Below are 19534 nucleotides of genomic sequence, written 5' to 3'. Positions count from 1 at the left end.
CATTTCTCAAGTATGCTTTGTTACATTTATGAGGAGGATGGAAAGCATTTCCAGGGAGAATATGGTTAGAATCTGATGTATTATGAACAGTTCTGAGTTTTAAAAGAATGTTAATCTATAAGGTTAAAGATTGCATGACTTGAATTAGCATAGGAAAAGTTTATGCCGTGTGCTTGAAAGCACAACATGCCTTTTACTATTTCTTGAAGATATATTTACTTTAGGGACGTTTTCAGTACTCTCTAAGTTTGAAATACTGATGCTATTATTGAGCATATTTTAATCTTTCAAATAATTTGTAAATTAAAAGGAAGAGACTTATAGACTGGCAGAGTGGTGGTTGTCCAGGATGAGGAATAATGAACAGTGTAGTGATGTTTGGCTGAAGAAGAAAATAGAGGAATTATTGGCAGTTGCTGTCTTCCATCACTTGCGTGACTGCTGTGGTAAAGATAGTGTAAAGTTGTTCAGTTGGTTTCAGAGCCACTGAGACCACTTGGTAAAAGGTAAAGGGAGGCAAATTATTACTCATCTTTAGAAATATTTTCACAATTAGACCTGTCTCATGTTAGAAGGAAATGTCTTTCACTGGAGATGGAGAAGCCTTTCCAATCTTGGGGGTTTCAGGGAGAGGCACCGGCCATCTCCCAAGGGACACATAGACGAGCTCACTCATTGGCTGGGAGGTAAGGTGAGACAGTCTCTGAAGGCCCTGCCAACTCTACAATTATATTACAAATGTTAAATTGGTGCCTTTGTTGTATATTTTTAAAAATCAGGAATGAATCCTAGGGAAGAAAATTAACATTGAATATCTGCCTATATTCTTAAAACAGATTATAGACATGTATCTTGAGTTTTTATATGCCATTCATAGTGGAATTTAATACATGCTATCTTCTACCTCCATTTTTCCTTCTCTTTTTCTTTTTTTCCATCCCTTTTCCATTTCCTTCCCTTTCTTACCATTCCTTGCCTCCTTTAATTCATCGATTCCAATTCCTCCCTTTTCTTCTTTCTTTCTTTCTTTCTTTCTTTCTTTCTTTCTTTCTTTCTTTCTTTCTTTCTTTCTTTCTTTCTTTCATTAAAATTTTTCATCACTAAACAACCTCTCAAGTTTTACTTAAACAGAACAAAAACTATTTCCTCTACTCTCTTGCCATGTTATTATCCAGATGTGTCAGATTCAAATGGCCGCTGGCCTGGGAAGTATTGCATGGCTAAAAACAAAACGCTTTAACGGCACCTCTGTCCCCATATGATAGATACTGGTTGTATAAGGCCAGCATTATTTATCACACTGGCAGAACTGTTTGTTTCATGACCATTAAACATTTTCTAAGTTTAGATGCCTAGGACTTTGCTGGAATTCTGTTGTCACATGTGGATGTTTTGGTTCCCTGTAGATAGTACAGATATAATTTAAAATAAAGCCATCCAATGTTGTGAGTCTTAGTCTATGAGTCTAAGAAAATAAAAGGCAAAAAGATATTACTCCTATAAGAAAAGGTCTCCATCTTTTTATCTTACCTCAGAGTTCAAATGTATACTTGATACATAAGGCAAGTTTATCTCAATTATTCTGAGTACACTTAGAAACAGGTAACTACAGAAATAATTAGGATCCAAATAATTTCAGATTTTTAAATTAAATTTAGTAACATGGAGTAGTATACAATGTATTTCCAAATGATTCTCTCATTTTGCAGTGATTAGGTGATAGACCTACAAAGTATTATTGTATTATCACCACCTCAAATTATTACTTGTAACAGTACATTTGTTTCTGTTCACATTTAATTTGTAGAAAAAACAATTATAATTTTCAGATGATAATCATTTGGAATTTCCTACTATCATTTTATATTTAAGAAAAATAATTTATAGTATTTATATATGTATATAACTGCTCTCAGGACAGTAAACAATATGAAAACAAATGTATTATTATGTTACTTTTCTAGGTGAAGACCCCGAAACAAGAAGAATGAGAACAGTGAAAAACATAGCAGATTTGAGGCAGAATTTAGAAGAGACTATGTCCAGTCTTCGTGGGACCCAGATAAGCCACAGGTTTTTCTCAGTTCTGCACATTTTGGGACCAGTAAAGAAAAAAGTTACAATCAAGCACTTAACTTCTTATAATGGTAGAGAAGGGATTTTAGTTTTCCTTGCTATTTTCTCACTTAAATTTTATGTGACAGTCAAGTGCTTACTTTTAGCACATACCCAGGGAGTTTTTTTCTCCTGTCTATCCACCTTTTCTTCAGTGTAATTTCCCATCCAAATTGAATTGGCTACTGAAACTACCACCATCACTACTAAGTGCATTTGCATGCTTCCCCTCAAGAACAATTACAGAAGTTACAGTTGAAATGCATCTGGGAAGGAGTGTTAGAGAGACTTTTAGACCTTATTGTAGTTAACTTCCAGAATAGTTCTGGGGAGGCCACAATGGGGTAAATTAAACGTTTGTTGAGAATGTGAAACAGTATTTTGTTTTATCTAAAATGTAACAATGGCCTTTCTTTTGAAAGCAAAAAAAACAGAACAAAAAAATCTGCTCATGAATGCCCCTTCCCACAATTTGACATCTGCAGAGGTATTTAGAATCTCACTGTGAATGTGTAATTTGACTTTCATGAAAATAGCATTCTTCTAAGAAATTACTCTCAATTCCAGGCTTTCCTGTCTTCACTATTCCTAGTCTATGGCCCCAAGTGAACCAGAGTATAGTTATGTCTCCATTTTATTTGGCAGCACCCTGGAGACCACATTTGACAGCACTGTGACAACAGAAGTGAATGGAAGGACCATCCCCAACTTGACAAGCCGACCCACTCCCATGACGTGGAGGTTGGGCCAGGCATGTCCTCGACTCCAGGCTGGAGACGCTCCCTCCCTGGGTGCCGGCTACCCTCGCAGTGGTACCAGTCGGTTCATCCACACAGACCCCTCCAGGTTCATGTATACAACGCCTCTCCGTCGAGCTGCTGTCTCTCGGCTGGGAAACATGTCACAAATAGACATGAGTGAGAAAGCAAGCAGTGACCTGGACATGTCTTCTGAAGTTGATGTTGGTGGCTATATGAGTGATGGTGACATCCTTGGGAAAAGTCTCAGGGCTGATGACATCAACAGTGGGTAAGTGGCCCTGGTCCCAGGTCTCTAACAAAATGGTGTCAGGAGGAGAAGTGGTCTACTGAGATGCATTCATTATAAAAACAGCATATAGGTTAGTCACAGTCATTAGAAAAAATGTGAGAATGCTAAGGTATTTAGGGTATTTCAGTTCCTCTCTTCTGCTCATTCATGAAAAGTAAAATATCTAAAATGTCTATAAATCTTTTTCATGATAAGCCAATACGTTTCTCTGTTGTTAGTTCAGGGAAACACATGCCCTCTGTTTTTCAGAGTGATTTTTGCATGCTTCTTAAAGAACATATTTTATAGTGAAGGAGACAAAAGGAATTTTGCTGAGCTGCTTGATTTTTTTTTTGTTATTTTTCCTTGTCATAGCTGTCTGCAACTGCTTTGAGGAACAAATATTTTACAGCATTATTAAATTTTGCACCTCTACTCTACCTTGAGGGAAAATCATTTTAGAGTTGAAAGCTTTTATGTATTTATTTTTGTGACAGTATCGGATTTGCTCTTTCATCATAGCCCTTGTTTTCCTACTGTTTCCTATTACATTCTAAGAATGCTGTGATTATAAAACTTTTAAAGCATTTTGGCAATTTGGAATACTTAGTTCAATCTGAGAGTGATTCCCAATGGAGGCAATAGAATATTTCTATTAAAACTACTTTTATTAATTATCGCTCTTTTGAACACTTCCTGTCACTTTGTTAAGTGCTTTAAAGATATTGATTTATTTGACCTCCCACCACCGGCCCTTATGAAGTAAGTATTTTTATACTTGTTTTATGGATAAGGAAACTGATCCTAAATGGCCCTAACTGCATATGGAAAGGCCAGACTTGCGTTAGAACTCAGGTATGTGTGACTTCAAAACCCAGACTCCATAATGCAAAGGAAAGCTTCCCAATTAACCTTATCTGTATGTTTCATGTGAGGCTGGGTTTTGACCTGCTCTTTGTCCTTATACATCTGAGAGTACCAGTGTCAGAAATCATTCTTCTGCATGACTAACCATTCCTGTCTTCATTCATGAAAAGCTTGTTTGAAGGGTGACAGGACCTAAAAAATACAAAAGAACTTTTGATTATATTTATAGCTGTGCTCTGATACCCTGATATCCACCAGTCCATTCCAGGTAGGCACCTTACCTGAATTTCTAACAATTTAGAATTAGGGAGACAGATTACGGTCCACTAGGGTAGGAAGTAATTGAGTTGCCAGTGGAGTCAGAGTGTCTAATTTAAATCCCTTTCTACCATTTGCCATCTGTGGACTCCTTGGGAGCTTAATTTATCCAAATCATTTTTTGTCATCTGTAAGGAGGGTGACATTGCAGAATCTCCATGAAATTATTCGGAATGAAAGCAATAACCCACAACATTGTACGTAGCCCAAAGTCTGTCGCAATATAAGTGCTTAATAAATTTATCATCATCACAAGTGCATTTATTATCATTAATAAATTAATCATACTAATTGTCATTGGTATTGTTATCATTATCATCAGTATTTAACACCATCTAGGAGAGAATACCCAGTTCAGGGAGCATGATGGCCACACAAGAATAGCTACGTCATGAGCTTTCTCTTCCTTGTGTCTCCCCTCTTTCTTCTCCATTCTTTCCTCTTTCCCTCCAGTACCTTCCTCTCTTTTCTGTCTCCCTCTCATTAAATATGGGCATATATGTGTGTTCATCTTTTATATTCACTACTTGAATAAGTATTTAATTATGCATATATATATATATATATATACACTCATATGTTCACGTGTACACACACATATGCAGTCAGTTACATTATTTGCTGTAATTATAAAGTCACCACAAATACTGAGTGAATACTGAAGCATTACTCCTGGGAAAAGACAGACTTAGTTTCCTGCCAGCCTTTGGTCATAGCATTTTCATCAATGGATCACGATGTAATCTTGTTTTATGTGTATTTCATTTTAAAGACACCTTATTTATTATTTAACACATATTTGTTGATTCATTACCATTGAACTCATGCCCAACAGCTGTGCAACCCAAGCCTGAATGAAGCTTATCTAACACATATTTTTTCCCGTAAGACACACCACAGTCTTCTTACACTTAGTCACACAAGACAGCACCTCAGCCCTATTCCTGAAGGCCATAAACAGCAAAATCTCCAACAGGAAGCACAGAAATATGAAAAAGGTATCTTTAAATAGACTGTGAAAAGGACACTTATTTGCAGTAGGAGAGCTGAAAAAGAAGGCAGAACGTCATCTTATTTGACCTCAGCTGGGAATGTCTGCATGGGCAACTCACACTTTTCCCTGCTCTGAGTACGTCCATAAATGACTGTGAAAGTGCTGCAAGTATTGATTTTGATGCTACAGATATTAGCAAGTAGGTAAATTTGCGAGTACGGAATTTATGAATCATGAAAATGAACTGTATGTATTTCCACATACATACAAGGCTTATCTGGAGACAGAAAGCATATCTTCGGAGCAGTTTACATCAGAAATCAAGGGCATCCACAATGCAATGTGGGAGTAATATCAAAAGGTTCATACCGATAAAATTTGAATGAAGAGTTCAGAATAAAGAGAAAGCTCTATATCCTGGAAAGAAATAGAAAGGAATGAATAAGAAATGGAAATATTTTACTTCTGTTCCCTGATTTAAATAGCTATAGAGGGAAATATATTAAGAGAAAATTTGTAAGAAAAGTGTAAGTATTGCAGAAGATATGTCATTCAGCAAGCTTGACTGAAATATAATGTTCAGAGCAGAAGGACAATTGAATTAGATGACATTCAAAGACCTTTCCCTTACCTGAGATTCCTGGAATCTGAATATTTAAAGCAGGGGTGTCCAAACTTTTTTCAATGTTTTTACCAAGGGCCATATGCGGTAAAATACACAAACAGCCGGGCCACTCACTCAAGGTTAAGTACGCATTGCCTCACCTGGTTTATTTAAGTAAACTAAATATATTTTTGGAATTTGCTGCGGGCCAATTAACAATGGATTGCGGGCCACAGTCGGCCCGCAGGCCGCAGTTTGGACACTCCTGATTTAAAGGTACAATTTGAGGGATAAGGACTGTGTGACAGGCTTAAATAACATTAAGCTAACAGGTTTAAACTGTGGAGGATAAGCAATGGAAAGCACTGATTGTTAGAGAAGATCACCTACGAGTCACGGAACACCACATGAGGATGGTGATGGTTTTTGAAAGGCCAGTTTAGGGGACATCTGCAAAATGGAATGAGGGAAGAAGGTCTGGGGGTAGATTTCAGGAATCTATTGCAAGAATTTTGGTCCAAGATCATAAGTCCATTAATATTGGAGGGGCATTGATAGATCTAAAAGGAAGGAAAAAATTGTTATGGGAGGTACCACAAAGGAAAAACTTACAGAAGCAATGATAGGCTGCTGATAAGGATGTATGAAGCAGAGAATTCAGACAAGATGCCCATTTTGTAAGCACAGGAGGTAGAAAATGATACCATTAGAGAAAATAGGTGCAGAGAGTAGTGATTTTTTTTCTTCCAATTTTGGTGAGAAAGCAGAGAGAGGAGATGATGAGTGTAGAATTAAAAATGCAAAGTCTGAGACAGTGGGATAAAGCAAAAGTAGTATCCAGGGTGGAGCTATAAGGAAGAGTGTGGTCTCATATTGGAAGATAGTAGAAATTATGGGAGACATGAGGACCCCTCGGGAAAGAATAGAGAGGGAAGAGGGATCATGAGCTTATGTACGTAGCTATGTATTCAAAAAATATTTTCTGAGTTCATTCTATGTGTCAAGCAATAGTCTAGGTACTGTATGTGCAGTGGTGAGTGATACTGTGTTTCCCCGAAAATAAGACCTACCCCGAAAATAAGCCCAAGTTAAGATTGTCAGCCAGACGTAATGTAGCGTTTAGTACATTATGACGATGTTCCAGAAGATGACATGACTGTATTTGAATAAATGTAGATTGTTGTACATGATAAAATAAGACATCCCCTGAAAATACACCCTAATGTGTCTTTTGAAGCAAAAATTAATATAAGACCCAGTCTTATTTTCGGGGAAACAGAGGAGATACAATGTCTGTCCACATGTAATTCACTAGTGTTTTAATATTTTTACAGGTGCTCATTTGTTCAGTAAATGAATATGAATATATACACATATGTATGTAAGTGTGTGTGTGTTTATATATTCTTAGATAAGAAATTTTTTGAGGCAATTTTTTTAAAACGACTGATTTCTCCATATAATAATATATAGGTATAGCGGTACTTAGAAGCATTTTGTATTTTCCAGGTCTCTAGCTGTATTAGTGAACACTAACTTCTATAACAGAGAAATCTCAAAATCTCAGTAATTTAACACAAAGATGTTCATTTCTCCTTCGCATAAAACCCTCATTGGTGTTTCTGACCTCTGGATGGGGAATGCCCACCATATTGTCTTTCAGAGACTAAGGTGGATGGTCGGTAATTCTGCTTTTATCCAACCAGGTTTCCAGTGTCACATTGGGCATTGATATTCAACAGGCAGATGGCAAAGAGAGGAAGACCCACGGTATAAGACTAGTTTGTATATATCAGGCCTGGAAGGGGTACATATGTCTTCCAACCACATTCCCTATTCTAGAACAGCCGCGTGGCCACATCTAACTGTAAGAGAGGCCATGAAATATGGTTCAGCTGTGTGCTGAAAAGGAAGAAAAAATTGCTTCGATGAGAGCTGGCTAGTATCTACTGAATTCACTAAAAACACCCACAAAATGTTGTTACCATGTTTCCCCAAAAATAAGACCTAGCCAGATCATCAGCTCTAATGTGTCTTTTGGAGCAAAAATAAATATAAGACCTGGTCTTATATTACAGAAGATCTGGCTTATATTATGGTAAAATAAGACCTGGTATTGTATTGTATTGTATTGTATTGTATTGTATTGTATTGTATTGTATTGTATTGTATTGTATTATATATTATATTATATTATATTATATTATATTATATTATATTATATTATATTATATGACCCAGTCTTATAGTAAAATAAGACTAGGTTTTATATTAATTTTTGCCCCAAAAGTTGCATTAGAGCTGATGGTCCAGGTAGGTCTTATTTCGGGGGAAACACGATATACCCATTGTCCTTCCTACTTATTTCATGCCTCAATGGAAACCCAGTTCAGACTTCTATTCTCCATTTTTGTTCCTTATCAGTCTTTCAAATGAAGTCTTGGAGAGGTCAACAAATGAGTCCATTTAAATATGCATCAGTAGTCCACATGTTTTATGTTGACAACAGTCATTCATATTTAGTATCTAAATAAAGGAAGTAAAAGTAACACAAATCCCGTATGAAAACTTCCTCTGGTGATGTTTACCTGCTTGGCCTTCTACATTTTCTGTTTGCCGTGGTAAAGTACAGGATGCTGAAATTTAGGGAATGATGCAGAGTTCTGTTCCCTGGGTAGAAAGTGACTAGACATGGTCAGCAGGTGATATGGCTGGTCTCAGCCCAAGTGTGATTAGTGGAGATTGTGTGAGAACACCCAGGATGTGCTGTACTTCAGTGCTTACCATTTTACATAGTGGGCCATTGTTGGCATCAGTGGGACGTATTCCGCTGTCTCAGACTATAATTAAAAGGTGTGGAGAGGAGAGGGCTAGAGACATCCCAGGGGAATTTTAATTTGATGGTGTTTTCCTTAAATAAGAAATAGGGCAAAGAAATGTCTGTGCTACAATTAATGAAAACATTCAGTCACAAAATTAACTTCTGCTCCTAATTTTTAAAACTACATTTCAGTGGCTAAAGGGACAAAAGACTCAAAAGATACAGTAATGAATGAAGAGATTTAATTTAGGATTTTTTTTCTCATGTAACCACAAGGTCTGTCATGAAATCAATGGGAATGGAGTTTCATTTTTTTTCATGTACTTTAGGTAGAACTCAGAAAATTAATCAGCATTCTGCGAATTCAAAATTTCTTGAAGATTGCAAAATCTTATCTCTTTCTTCTCTTTTAAAAATTATTTTAAAGACTTGGGGATGTGAATCTGCCAGTAATTAGGAATTAGAGGAAGCCTCTTACTTAAAATGAATCTGTTTGAAAAAGTCTCAATTTATGAAGCCAAAAAAGGCACACTCCCGGAAAACTGGGGGGAAGTTACATATTTTAATTACATTGAAATTGAAGTTATCTGCAGGTGTCACAGTGATAAATGGTTGGGCCAAGAAAATAACTTAAAATTCTAAGTTAATTTTCATGGTCCCGACACAAAATAATGTCATTATGGGAATGAATTTTTTAAAAGGGGAGGCAGATATTTTAATCCTGCTTCTCCCGTGATCCTCCCTCAGTTCTCCTTTGGTGAACTTTGTGATGACTGAAGCATGTACAACATTGGAAAGGGTTACCTGAGTTGGCTTAAAAGGGTTTACACGGTAAACCACAGATTCCTAATCCCGATCGTTCTACTAATTTCACATTCAAGGTATGAGAGTTATTTTTAGTCAATGTAGAAATTCTAGTGGAAAAAACAGCTAGTAATTCTAGCATTTACATAGCACTTACTACATGCTAGACAATGTTCTATGCGTTTTACATATATTATCTCATGAATAATCTCACCAGAATGGTAAGAAGTAAGCATATTTTACTCTCTTCATTTACAAATTGAACAACTGAGGCAGAGATAATTTAAGGGACTTTAGGTAGAACTCAGAAAAATAATGAATTGGCATTCTGAGAATTCAAAATTTCTTGAAGTATACAATGCTGGGGTTGAACCTCAGCAGCCTGGCTCCAGTCGGAATTTGTAACCATCAAGACATACTGAGCCTGGGAGGTTATCTACATGTCTGCTTTGTACACATTTTTCTCCTGGAAGTTGAATTTTTACAAACAGACATAACAAACCTTTACAGCAATCATTCATTATTAGTATTGTTTTCTTAGCTAGCACATTTGATCTAGGGGACAACTCTAAGTATTCTCTGTGCTCATCTGAAAGAAGATGCTGAGCTGGAGTTCCCTTAAGGTTCAAAAACAAAACAAAACACTTGAGATGCCCTGTGTGTTCATGTCATTAAAAAATTGCTAATTGTAACATACCATGGCTGATATGAGGTATTAAATGTAAAAATATAGAATTCAAGAAAGATACGGTGGAAGCATAGGTTTTAAATATTCCCAAGCCCCCACCCCCCCCACACACACACACACACAAAAAAAAAAACAGACAAAGCACCTAGATAGCAAAGCCAAAAACATGATTATTGTTTACACAAAAAACATGATGGCAGGGTATCATCTCAAACCCCAAGTAGAAGCAATTGGGGACAAACAGCCAAGAGTGAAAGGACCAGTTTGGTATTGGCAACTCTGTGAGAAGAAGCAGACGGCAGCAGTGGAGCATCTTGTAACACTGAGAACAGTAGAATCCAAGAACAGTTAAAGAAAAACTGATGAGAAAACATTCTCCTACAGGGCTGATTTGAGGATATCAGCTGAAGCCGGGAGGGTTTTTGACCACCTGACCAGCCAGGAAGAGTAAGGGCCCAACATCATATGTGAAGGGAATGGAGTAATCTAGTTACTAAGAATTCATTAAGCTGTCTAGCAACAATTCCCTTCCACCACAGAGCCCACACTGAGGAAAACCTTCTGGAATTAGAAACCAATTGAAAGGACGTGGCAATAAAGGTAAATCTAATAAAAATGAGAGATGGAAACAGACTTCCCAAATCTCAAAAAGCTAATTACCACATTGTTAAGCACTATGCAAAAATAACAGAAACAGCTAGTGGGTGAAGTTAGAAAGGGTTCTAAATCAAGTGTCTTTTCATTCAGAATACTTCATTTCGTATAAAAATAAGCAAGAGAAAAGTATCCAGATAAAACCCCACATAAGCCATAAATATATGCAGCACATATAACTAATAAAGGATATCAATGAGGAAAGAAGAAAAAAACCAACAAAACAAAACATAAAATTTAATAGAAAAGTGAGCAAAAAAGGCATAAAAAGACATTTCACAAACAAAACAAAAATGGCCTATAACAAAGTAAAAATATGATCAACCTGCTTGGTAATCTGGAATTTGTAAATTAAAACCAAAGAGAGAATTCTCATCCATAGGCAAGTAGGAGTTTATTCTGAAACTATTTTGAAAACTGTGTGGCATTGACTAGTAAGGTTGAAAACATGTATGTATCTCTTATGATCCAGTGATTCTCTTCCTAGATACGGACCTTCGATAAGCTCTTCCCTGTAAGCACAGGAAATGTGTGTACACAAATGTTCATGGTATCATTATTTGTAACAACAAAAAGACTGAAAAACAAACAGCTCAAATGCCCATAATAGGCAAATGGATTAATAAACTGTAGTGCACTTGTAAAATGGAGCTATACAGCTATAAAATGAATAACAGAACATTACACATCAAGATAGATGATTTGCAAAAATGTAATTTTGAGTGAAGGAAAGTAGTCATGAAAGAATACATATTGTATGATTCAATTTATATCAAGTTCTAATCCATGAGATGCTAAGCGATGTATATTTTGGGAAATATGTCTATGTGGTAAAATGTGAGGGAAAAGGAAAGGAATGCTTAACACAAAATCCAGGGTGGTAGGTATCTCTGGAAGGGAGGTTTGGGGATGTGACAGGGAGGAGCCTGTATGGACAGTGAAGAAACGGGAAATGTTCTAGCCAGGTGATGCGTACATGAAAGTTGACATTATTTTTGTTATTATTTAAGTGTACTTTTATACTTTATACACTTGCATAAATCTATATCACTATAAAGTATTTTTTTTAAAGCATGGAGTGGCTATGAGCATAGATTTATATATCTTTATGTTGATTGAGAAAGTAGAATTGAACATAAAAAGGATCTTTACAACTTTTTTCTATTTCAGTGAATCCCAGACATAATTAGAGCATAATGATGCAATTCACAGATTTGAATACACTCCATCTTATAATAGTTGGGGGTAGGGTGGTGAGTGACAAGAAGAGAGAGTTATATATCTAGATTATTGATTGGGTGGATGGTTAGTTACCCTGTAACTATATTAGCATATACAAAAGGAGCATGAGTTTTAGTGGTGAATATATGGTCAGTTTATGTTATATTTGATGTGCTTGTGGGAAATCCACATATCTCTGCACAGGAAGCAGTTTAATATCTCATGCTAGAGCAGTTTGGAGCCACATGGCCTGAAAATATTAATGTAGAAAACAGACACCTAAAGAAAATTGGCCATTGAGTATGCAAAGTTTATGTACATAGAAAGAAGAGAGGTGGCAGTGGAAGGGAAGAGGAATTAGTAATATTTTGTGAGACTACTGGGTTTGTTGTTGTTTTTTTTAATGTGAATCATTTTATAGCTTATAGAGTTTGAACATGCTAAAATTATCCTACGACTTTCATTGTTGTAGAGATTTTAGTTTTGTCAATAACCTACCCAAGTTTCCTTTGGAACTTTGTTTTTTTGTACCAATCCTCCTTGTAACTATTACTTACTTCTTTAACTCATCTTGGCTGACAGTTTGGAAGTTTAGATATAATATTCTTAGGAAGTCTTTTTTATTTAACTTTCCATTATTCTTTCAAAACGAATCCCTAAAATTTATAGCTCCCAGATTGTACCATAATTTTCTTACAGGGACTATGTAATTTATGATTCTTTCAGATTATTAAATCCTTCAGAAAGAATGAAAAGAAGGAAGAATTACTAAGAGAAAATTTAAATCAGGAATTTGTTTTGCTTGTGGGATGCCTGTACATAATTTTTCAAATAACAAACTATTCTCTTACCAACATTCAGCTGAGAGAGCGTCTGTTAACAGAGGAATTATACACAGATGACTTTTTGATGCAATTAATACCTGTTATAACCTATTTGATATTACCTGGAAAGTTGAAGGGCCAAAGAAAAAGGAACATCCTTTGTAATGCTCCTTGAAAAAAAATAGTTTTTTATTAATTCATTGAAGTTTTAAATGTATGTTTTTCTCTTGAAAATTAATTTTCAAAGCAGTAGACATTTGTCTATAGAACTGAACTTTTCTGTAAGTATTGAATAATGAAAGGTTATGTTTCTAATAGAAGTGATCTTTCATCTTAGTTCTTATTTACATGCATCACCATTATTCGTAAAGTTGCTGAGATCTGTTGTAATAGTTTCTTCCTACAATATGAAGCCTTTTAATTTCAACTAAACAAACAATATATTTGTTGATCCCACACTATGTATAAAACACTTTCCTAAACACTTTTGGAGATACACAGATAAATAAGACAGACCGATGAGATGTAAATTATAACATGTAGACATTGTTATAACTTACTCCAGAGGTTGTTTAGCATAAACCATGATGGTTAAAAAAAAAAAAAAAAAAGGAGTATCTCACCTATCTGGAGAAAAGATTTCTACTACCCTGAACCTTTTAAAACACAATTTCAAAAGGAGAGTGAATGAGAAAAATATTTGCTAAACACTTACTTTATCAGAAATGTCATATACCCTCCCTTAAGAAAAGAGGAAATAGCTACATTTAAATATATTTTAGACATAGATTGGGAACTGTATGAAAAATAAGCTAAGAAATTGGAAGTAAGAATAAACACTGAAACAGTTAACAACACCAAGGTGTGCCCGGTGACAAAAAGTGTGAAGGAAAATTTTTCTTTAATCTTTAATTGTCTCATTTATTATCACTATAAACAGTACAGGAATTGATGCTCATAATCATAAATTTGTTATCAAAAAAAGTTAAATTATATCTGTATTCCCTATTTAAAAGAGTATGGCAGTGTACTATATATTTTGAAGCCAAAGTCCTCTTTTTACTTTTTAATCTTGGTGGAATTAACACGTTGCGTACGGCGGGGTTTAAATCCCTCATACCCCTCTGTTCTGGCAGGTTTTTAAAAGAAACTACTTTAAAATGCACTCTTCTCTTTAAAGCGTAAATGCTTCTATGTCATTTATTATTTTTCTATAAATAATAGATTCTACAAATAAATTATTCTATAAATTATTCTATAAATAATTATTCTACAAATAATTCAATAAAATATGCAAAGTAAAAAGAGTCAACAGTAAAAATGAGAATTCTTGTTATCCGTCCTTAACGCATGGCTCAGAAAAAAACGAAGATTCTCGTGATCCGTACGCAACATGTTAAGTTCTTCAGTTATGAAGAAAATTAATTATGTAGAATACCTTATAAGATAATGTGTTATGACTTAGTGTTATTGTTTTGTATATAAATCGCATGTATTTCCTTTTCAAAATATATGGGAGAGATTTTATGAATAACAAGTAGCTACTATTTATTTGGTTCTCATATTAAGAGCATTTCTCCTTTAATTATCATAAAACCTATCTGCAGTAGATTTTATCCCTCCTGTTTTCAGAAGAAGAAACTGAGGCACAGTTTAAGAAACTTGATCAAGGTGCTTCAACTAGTAAGGACAAAATTTATTAATCATGTAAGTAACTAGCCAATTTCATAATACTGTCTATAACAATTTGGCCCATCTCCAATATGTTTGTGATTAAACTTTTTTATTCCAAAAAGTGAAATCAACTTGAATTTGCTTAAGCAAAATGGGCCTGATGATAAAGAAACAGGGATATCTCCTAGAACCCAAGGGCAAGTTGTGAAGCTAAAACCATTTGGCCAAGCGCCTCGTCTCTTTTTGTTCACCTGTGTCATTGTTTTTATTTTGCTTACCAGCTTTCTCTGCAGCTCTTTTTCTCTGGTGAAAATAAATACCCACAGCTCCTGGGTGTTCATTATCATTAACTCCGTACACATAGAAAGATCGTCTCTTTATCTCAGTTCTCAAGAAAGAAACAGTTCATTAATCCAATGTGGGTTAGGAGATTAAATACCCTGTTCTAATCCTCCTTGGTCAAGGAAGCAAGATTACCTTGTAATAGTACCATGACTCTGAGGCCGTACCAGCCCTGTGTTATGGTGGTGCTCCTGTGATGGTAAGGAAGTAGATCTCAGAGACAGGAAGTGTGGCTTCAGTTCAGACAGCAATGCGTGGTGGCTAAGAGCATAGTTTCTGCAGCAGACCTTTTAGATCACTTCTCAATTCTGCCATGGCTGGTTGAGTGACCTTATGTATGTAAGTCTTTAACCTTTTCGTGCCTAGTTATTTTTTTAATTTTATCTCTAATGTGGGGATAATAATGTCATTACATGTAAGCTATTTGAACAGTTCCTGACATTTTAAACTATTCAAATTCAGTACATCTTGGTTATTCGTTTAGATAGTTGCCAATTGTGACATGTATTTTACTTATCAAATAAAGTAATTTTAAGTTTGGTAATGTTCTATTACTCCTGTAACCATCGATGCATCAAAAATGGTATTTACAAAGTGAAATGATCTTGTTTTTATTTTGCTAAGAGTTATATTATCTATAAGCCTGTTCAAAATGTCAATAACAAAAGAGGAAAAAAGGAAGGTTTTATAATAGGTTAGTTACTTGTTGTACTAAGAAAGATTGACTACCTAATAAACTTGAAGAGACATTCTAATTGTTCCTGGTGAGTAGAATGTTTATTTAGGAAAAACAATTATAATAGCGGATATTTGCATAATTATTGAAAATTGTGCAGTTTGTTAAGTGAAATTATACAGATGAGGGCATTTAATTCTGTTGATTAATCGGACTTTCATTTTCAGGTACATGACAGATGGAGGACTCAACCTGTATACTCGAAGTCTGAACCGAGTTCCAGACACAGCGACTTCCAGGGATGTCATCCAGAGAGGGGTTCACGACGTGACAGTGGATGCAGACAGGTAATGCCGTCACCAGATATGATGGTGAGAAGTACATAGCGCACTTTCATAAATGAGAGCCTAGGAGTTTTCCAGTATAAACCAAAGGACTTTTAATTCTATATAATAATTATTTTGAAACATTTTAAAAATTAAGGTGCTTTCACTTCTAAGACTTATTGAGCTCTGTATACTGAAAAAAAATTGCTTTGCTGGTGAGAGTATTTAACACACTTCAGGATGAGTGGTGGCAAATTTCAATATTTATAAAAGCAAAATTGTGAACATAGACTACAGTCTTTATTTGAAAAGAACTCTGGCTGATACATTCATTTCAATGCAGATACCCTCAGATGTACCTGGAGGCTAATGATATAAACATTGAAACATAATTCAAATTATCAGGTATCGTGAGCTTGATGCTTTTCTTGAGGGGTTTGTTGAAAGCATATAACTCTTGTTTTAGGCTAATTGCTATTTCATAATTGTTTCTAGGTGTGTGTGTGTGTGTGTGTGTGTGTGTGTGTGTGTGTATCACACACTAATTATTTTGCCGGAATTTACTTTGTCAATTTTATCAGAATCAGTGCTGTTTGAGAACATTGCCTTTGTAAAATAATGTTTGTAGGACATACTTCTGATCTGACTTTGCCCCCTCTTCACTCCGAATTTTGAATTTATTGAGTAGGAAGAATGCTTTATATCAGTAATTCGAGTTGTTCTTTAGTTTGGCATTTATGAAGAGGACAAAGGGTTAAGACTTAATGTAGCCACACTCTGAAATAAGAACGGTGTACAATTCTTTGTACATTGTAGTACAACCAGCTCCAAAAGCTAGACAGTGCATTCTAATACTAATCTTAGGTTCTCTTCTCTCTCAAATGCTGCTGATATCTTGGCCAGAGGAACAGTTTTGATTCTCATCCTATGTGCATCCTTGTCTTCTAGTCTGTATAGCAGGGGTGTGAGAGAGAGAGAGAGAGAGAAAGGGAGGGAAGGAGGGAGGAGGGAGGGAGGGAGGGAGGGAGGGAGGGAGAGAGAGAGAGATGCATATGGTTACAAAAGGCTTATGAAAATTTGACCAGTGCCATCCCCCCTGACCTCCTCGTCAACCATTTTCCTTCGCTGACTCCTTCACTAACTGCAACTACCCTGGACTCCTTTTCACTTTGGAATTGATGCTTCCTCTGCCTGGAATGCCCTTTTCTACATTCATTGCATTATTGCCTCCATCACAATATTTATGTTTCAGCTTCATGTTACCTTCTCAGAGAAGTGTTTCCAGAGTAGCTGAGATACATTCCATTTCCAACCACTTTCTTTGCCATTACCTTATATTTTTCTTCAATTTACACATCACTCTTTCGATGTATCATACCTACTTGTTTTCATGTTTATTTTGTATCTTCCCCTTTACAATACAAGCCCAAAAAGCAGAATTTTTGTTGTATTCGCTATATGTTGGCCCTTTAACAAATGCTTGAACAAAGGAATAAATATAGGCTATATATTCATATAGGCTAGCCAAAGGATCCAGTTGGGTAGAAGGTAAGTGAGGCCAGGGAAGAGCCAATATTCTGCAAATATGTATGTAAGAGAGGGAAAGAGTACATAGGAAAATAAGAAGCAGCGACTAGAAGGGAAGAAATCCAAAGTGTGAACCACATTTTGAATCTAATGATCTACTCTTTGTTAGCTGACAGTGGAAAGATTAAAGGAGGGGGAAAATTTGTGTTTTGGGGGCAATATTTTGTGTTTTGGGGTGAAATGAGATTATAGTGACAGAACCTAAGAGTCAATACAAAGGTGACTTATTTTGAGGACAATTGCGATAGCCAGCTCTCTTTGCTCCTACAAGGCTCCGATTGGGGCCTGGCTGAGGAGCCTCGGCCAAAGGAAAGGCGCTGATAAGCATATAATAAATTAGAATCTGTGAAAGCAGTGGTTCTTTGAGTGTGCTGCCTGGGCCTGCAGCATCAGCCTCACTTGGGACCTTGTTAGAAATGCACATTATCAGCTCCATCCAAGACCTACTGGATCAAAAACTCCAGGGGGAGGGCCCAGCAATCGGAGCTTTAACCAGTCCTCCAGGGGATTCTTATGGACTCTCAAGTGTACGTAAAACTGTCTTAAAATTAACAGATAAATGCCAGGCCTATGAAAATATAAACACTTAACATAAATATTTAAATGTGAAAAAGACATTTAAACAAATTTACCTTGTTAACTATGTTCTGTCAAGGGAAAGAGAATATAAAAATAATAATGGCACTAATTTTTACACTAGATTAAATGTGTTGCATCTGAAATAAATTGTCTAAGTTTGTTAAAGTCAGCTTTTGAGAATTATATAAAACATTTTTGAAAGAACTATGTAAGTTAAGGAATAAAAAAAAAACTTTAGTTACCTGTATTAAGCAGCAAAAAGTTCATAGTGAAAATCCTACTATCAGCAGAGATAGGAGATTTTCTTCTATTAAAGATAAGTCTGAAGCTCTTTTAAAAACCTATATTTAGGAAGTGATTCAGAGTGTATATCATTTTTAAATGTGTAGCCTTAAATATTATAGTTGTGTGAGTTCTTCTGTTGATTTAAAATACCTCCTTATACAGGATGTTGTTTTATAACATCTTCTTAATTCTTACGTCCATTCCAAATGCAAGAGGCAAGGATGACCATAAAGTAACACCTCTTTGTTCAGTTTTACTCAGAAAAGGCACCAAGAAATCCTGAAGTTCAAACTAAAACCTGCTTAACTTTATTTAATTCAGTGCTTCTGAAGCTTTTTTCATCACTAATGGACCCACTTTTTTTCTATAATGATCATTAATTTATTTCTGTAATATTTTAAGAAATACTGATATAACCTAATGCCTTCATTTGGTGGCTATAATTGCACAGGGACTTGGGTCTTTTACCTCCTATACATCCAGTTTCCCAGCTATCTCCAGTCAAGGTCTTTTAAATTATATGAAACATATTAGTAACTGGTTCACTTTAGTAAATTGGTAAATGGTAACGTTTATGATACTTCACTGGTAAGAAAGCTTAAAAGCTACATCTATATCTATCTATATGTTTAGGATCTATATCTGTATCCTGTGTGTGTACAGCATTTTATTAATTTTTTATGCTTCTAAAATACAAAAGCTGCATCCGTGAGAATACACTTCCATAATAGCAAAGTAGCCAGCTTGCTGAAATAGCAGTGGACCTGAATTGTTTGTTGCCATAGTGAAGGTTACAGGTTACCTTTTGATCAACTTCTGGTGAAAATGTGATGGGCAACATAGAACAGCTGAGTTCCTCTTCCTGGAAGATTGAAATGGCCCCAAAGAAAAGAGGGGGGTTTTCAACAACCAACTGTAGTATATTTTAAGTATTTTATTACTCAAAGATATTGCAGTTCCTTTACTTTCCATATCAATCTAACACCAACCCCATTTATTTATTAAACTAACCAAAAAGATTAGAGAATGGGACTAATCCTTGTAGATGCTCTGGGACTTCACAAATAAGATAGTTAAAATGTGTGGGCTGTATCCATTCAGCTCTGGTTTTAATGAGGTTAATCCT

General features: G+C 35.6%; 1 protein-coding gene across 9 annotated transcripts in view; it reads left to right on the top strand.

The window, feature by feature from the left end:
- The window catches only part of NAV3 (neuron navigator 3), a 773547-nt gene that overhangs the window by 617087 nt on the left and 136926 nt on the right, over nucleotides 1-19534 (top strand). For all 9 annotated transcript variants that reach the window (XM_074325380.1, XM_074325379.1, XM_019753173.2 and 6 more), the window contains 3 exons: nucleotides 1965-2073; nucleotides 2761-3144; nucleotides 15859-15978. In XM_074325380.1, the coding sequence (XP_074181481.1) occupies nucleotides 1965-2073; nucleotides 2761-3144; nucleotides 15859-15978 (613 nt within the window). The remainder of the gene's footprint in view (nucleotides 1-1964; nucleotides 2074-2760; nucleotides 3145-15858; nucleotides 15979-19534) is intronic.

The sequence above is a fragment of the Rhinolophus sinicus genome, linkage group LG02, assembly GCF_036562045.2.
Source record: "Rhinolophus sinicus isolate RSC01 linkage group LG02, ASM3656204v1, whole genome shotgun sequence".
Taxonomy (NCBI): Eukaryota; Metazoa; Chordata; class Mammalia; order Chiroptera; family Rhinolophidae; genus Rhinolophus; species Rhinolophus sinicus.
Note: the sequence above shows the minus strand (reverse complement) of the source record. Positions and strands in the feature narration are given on the sequence as shown.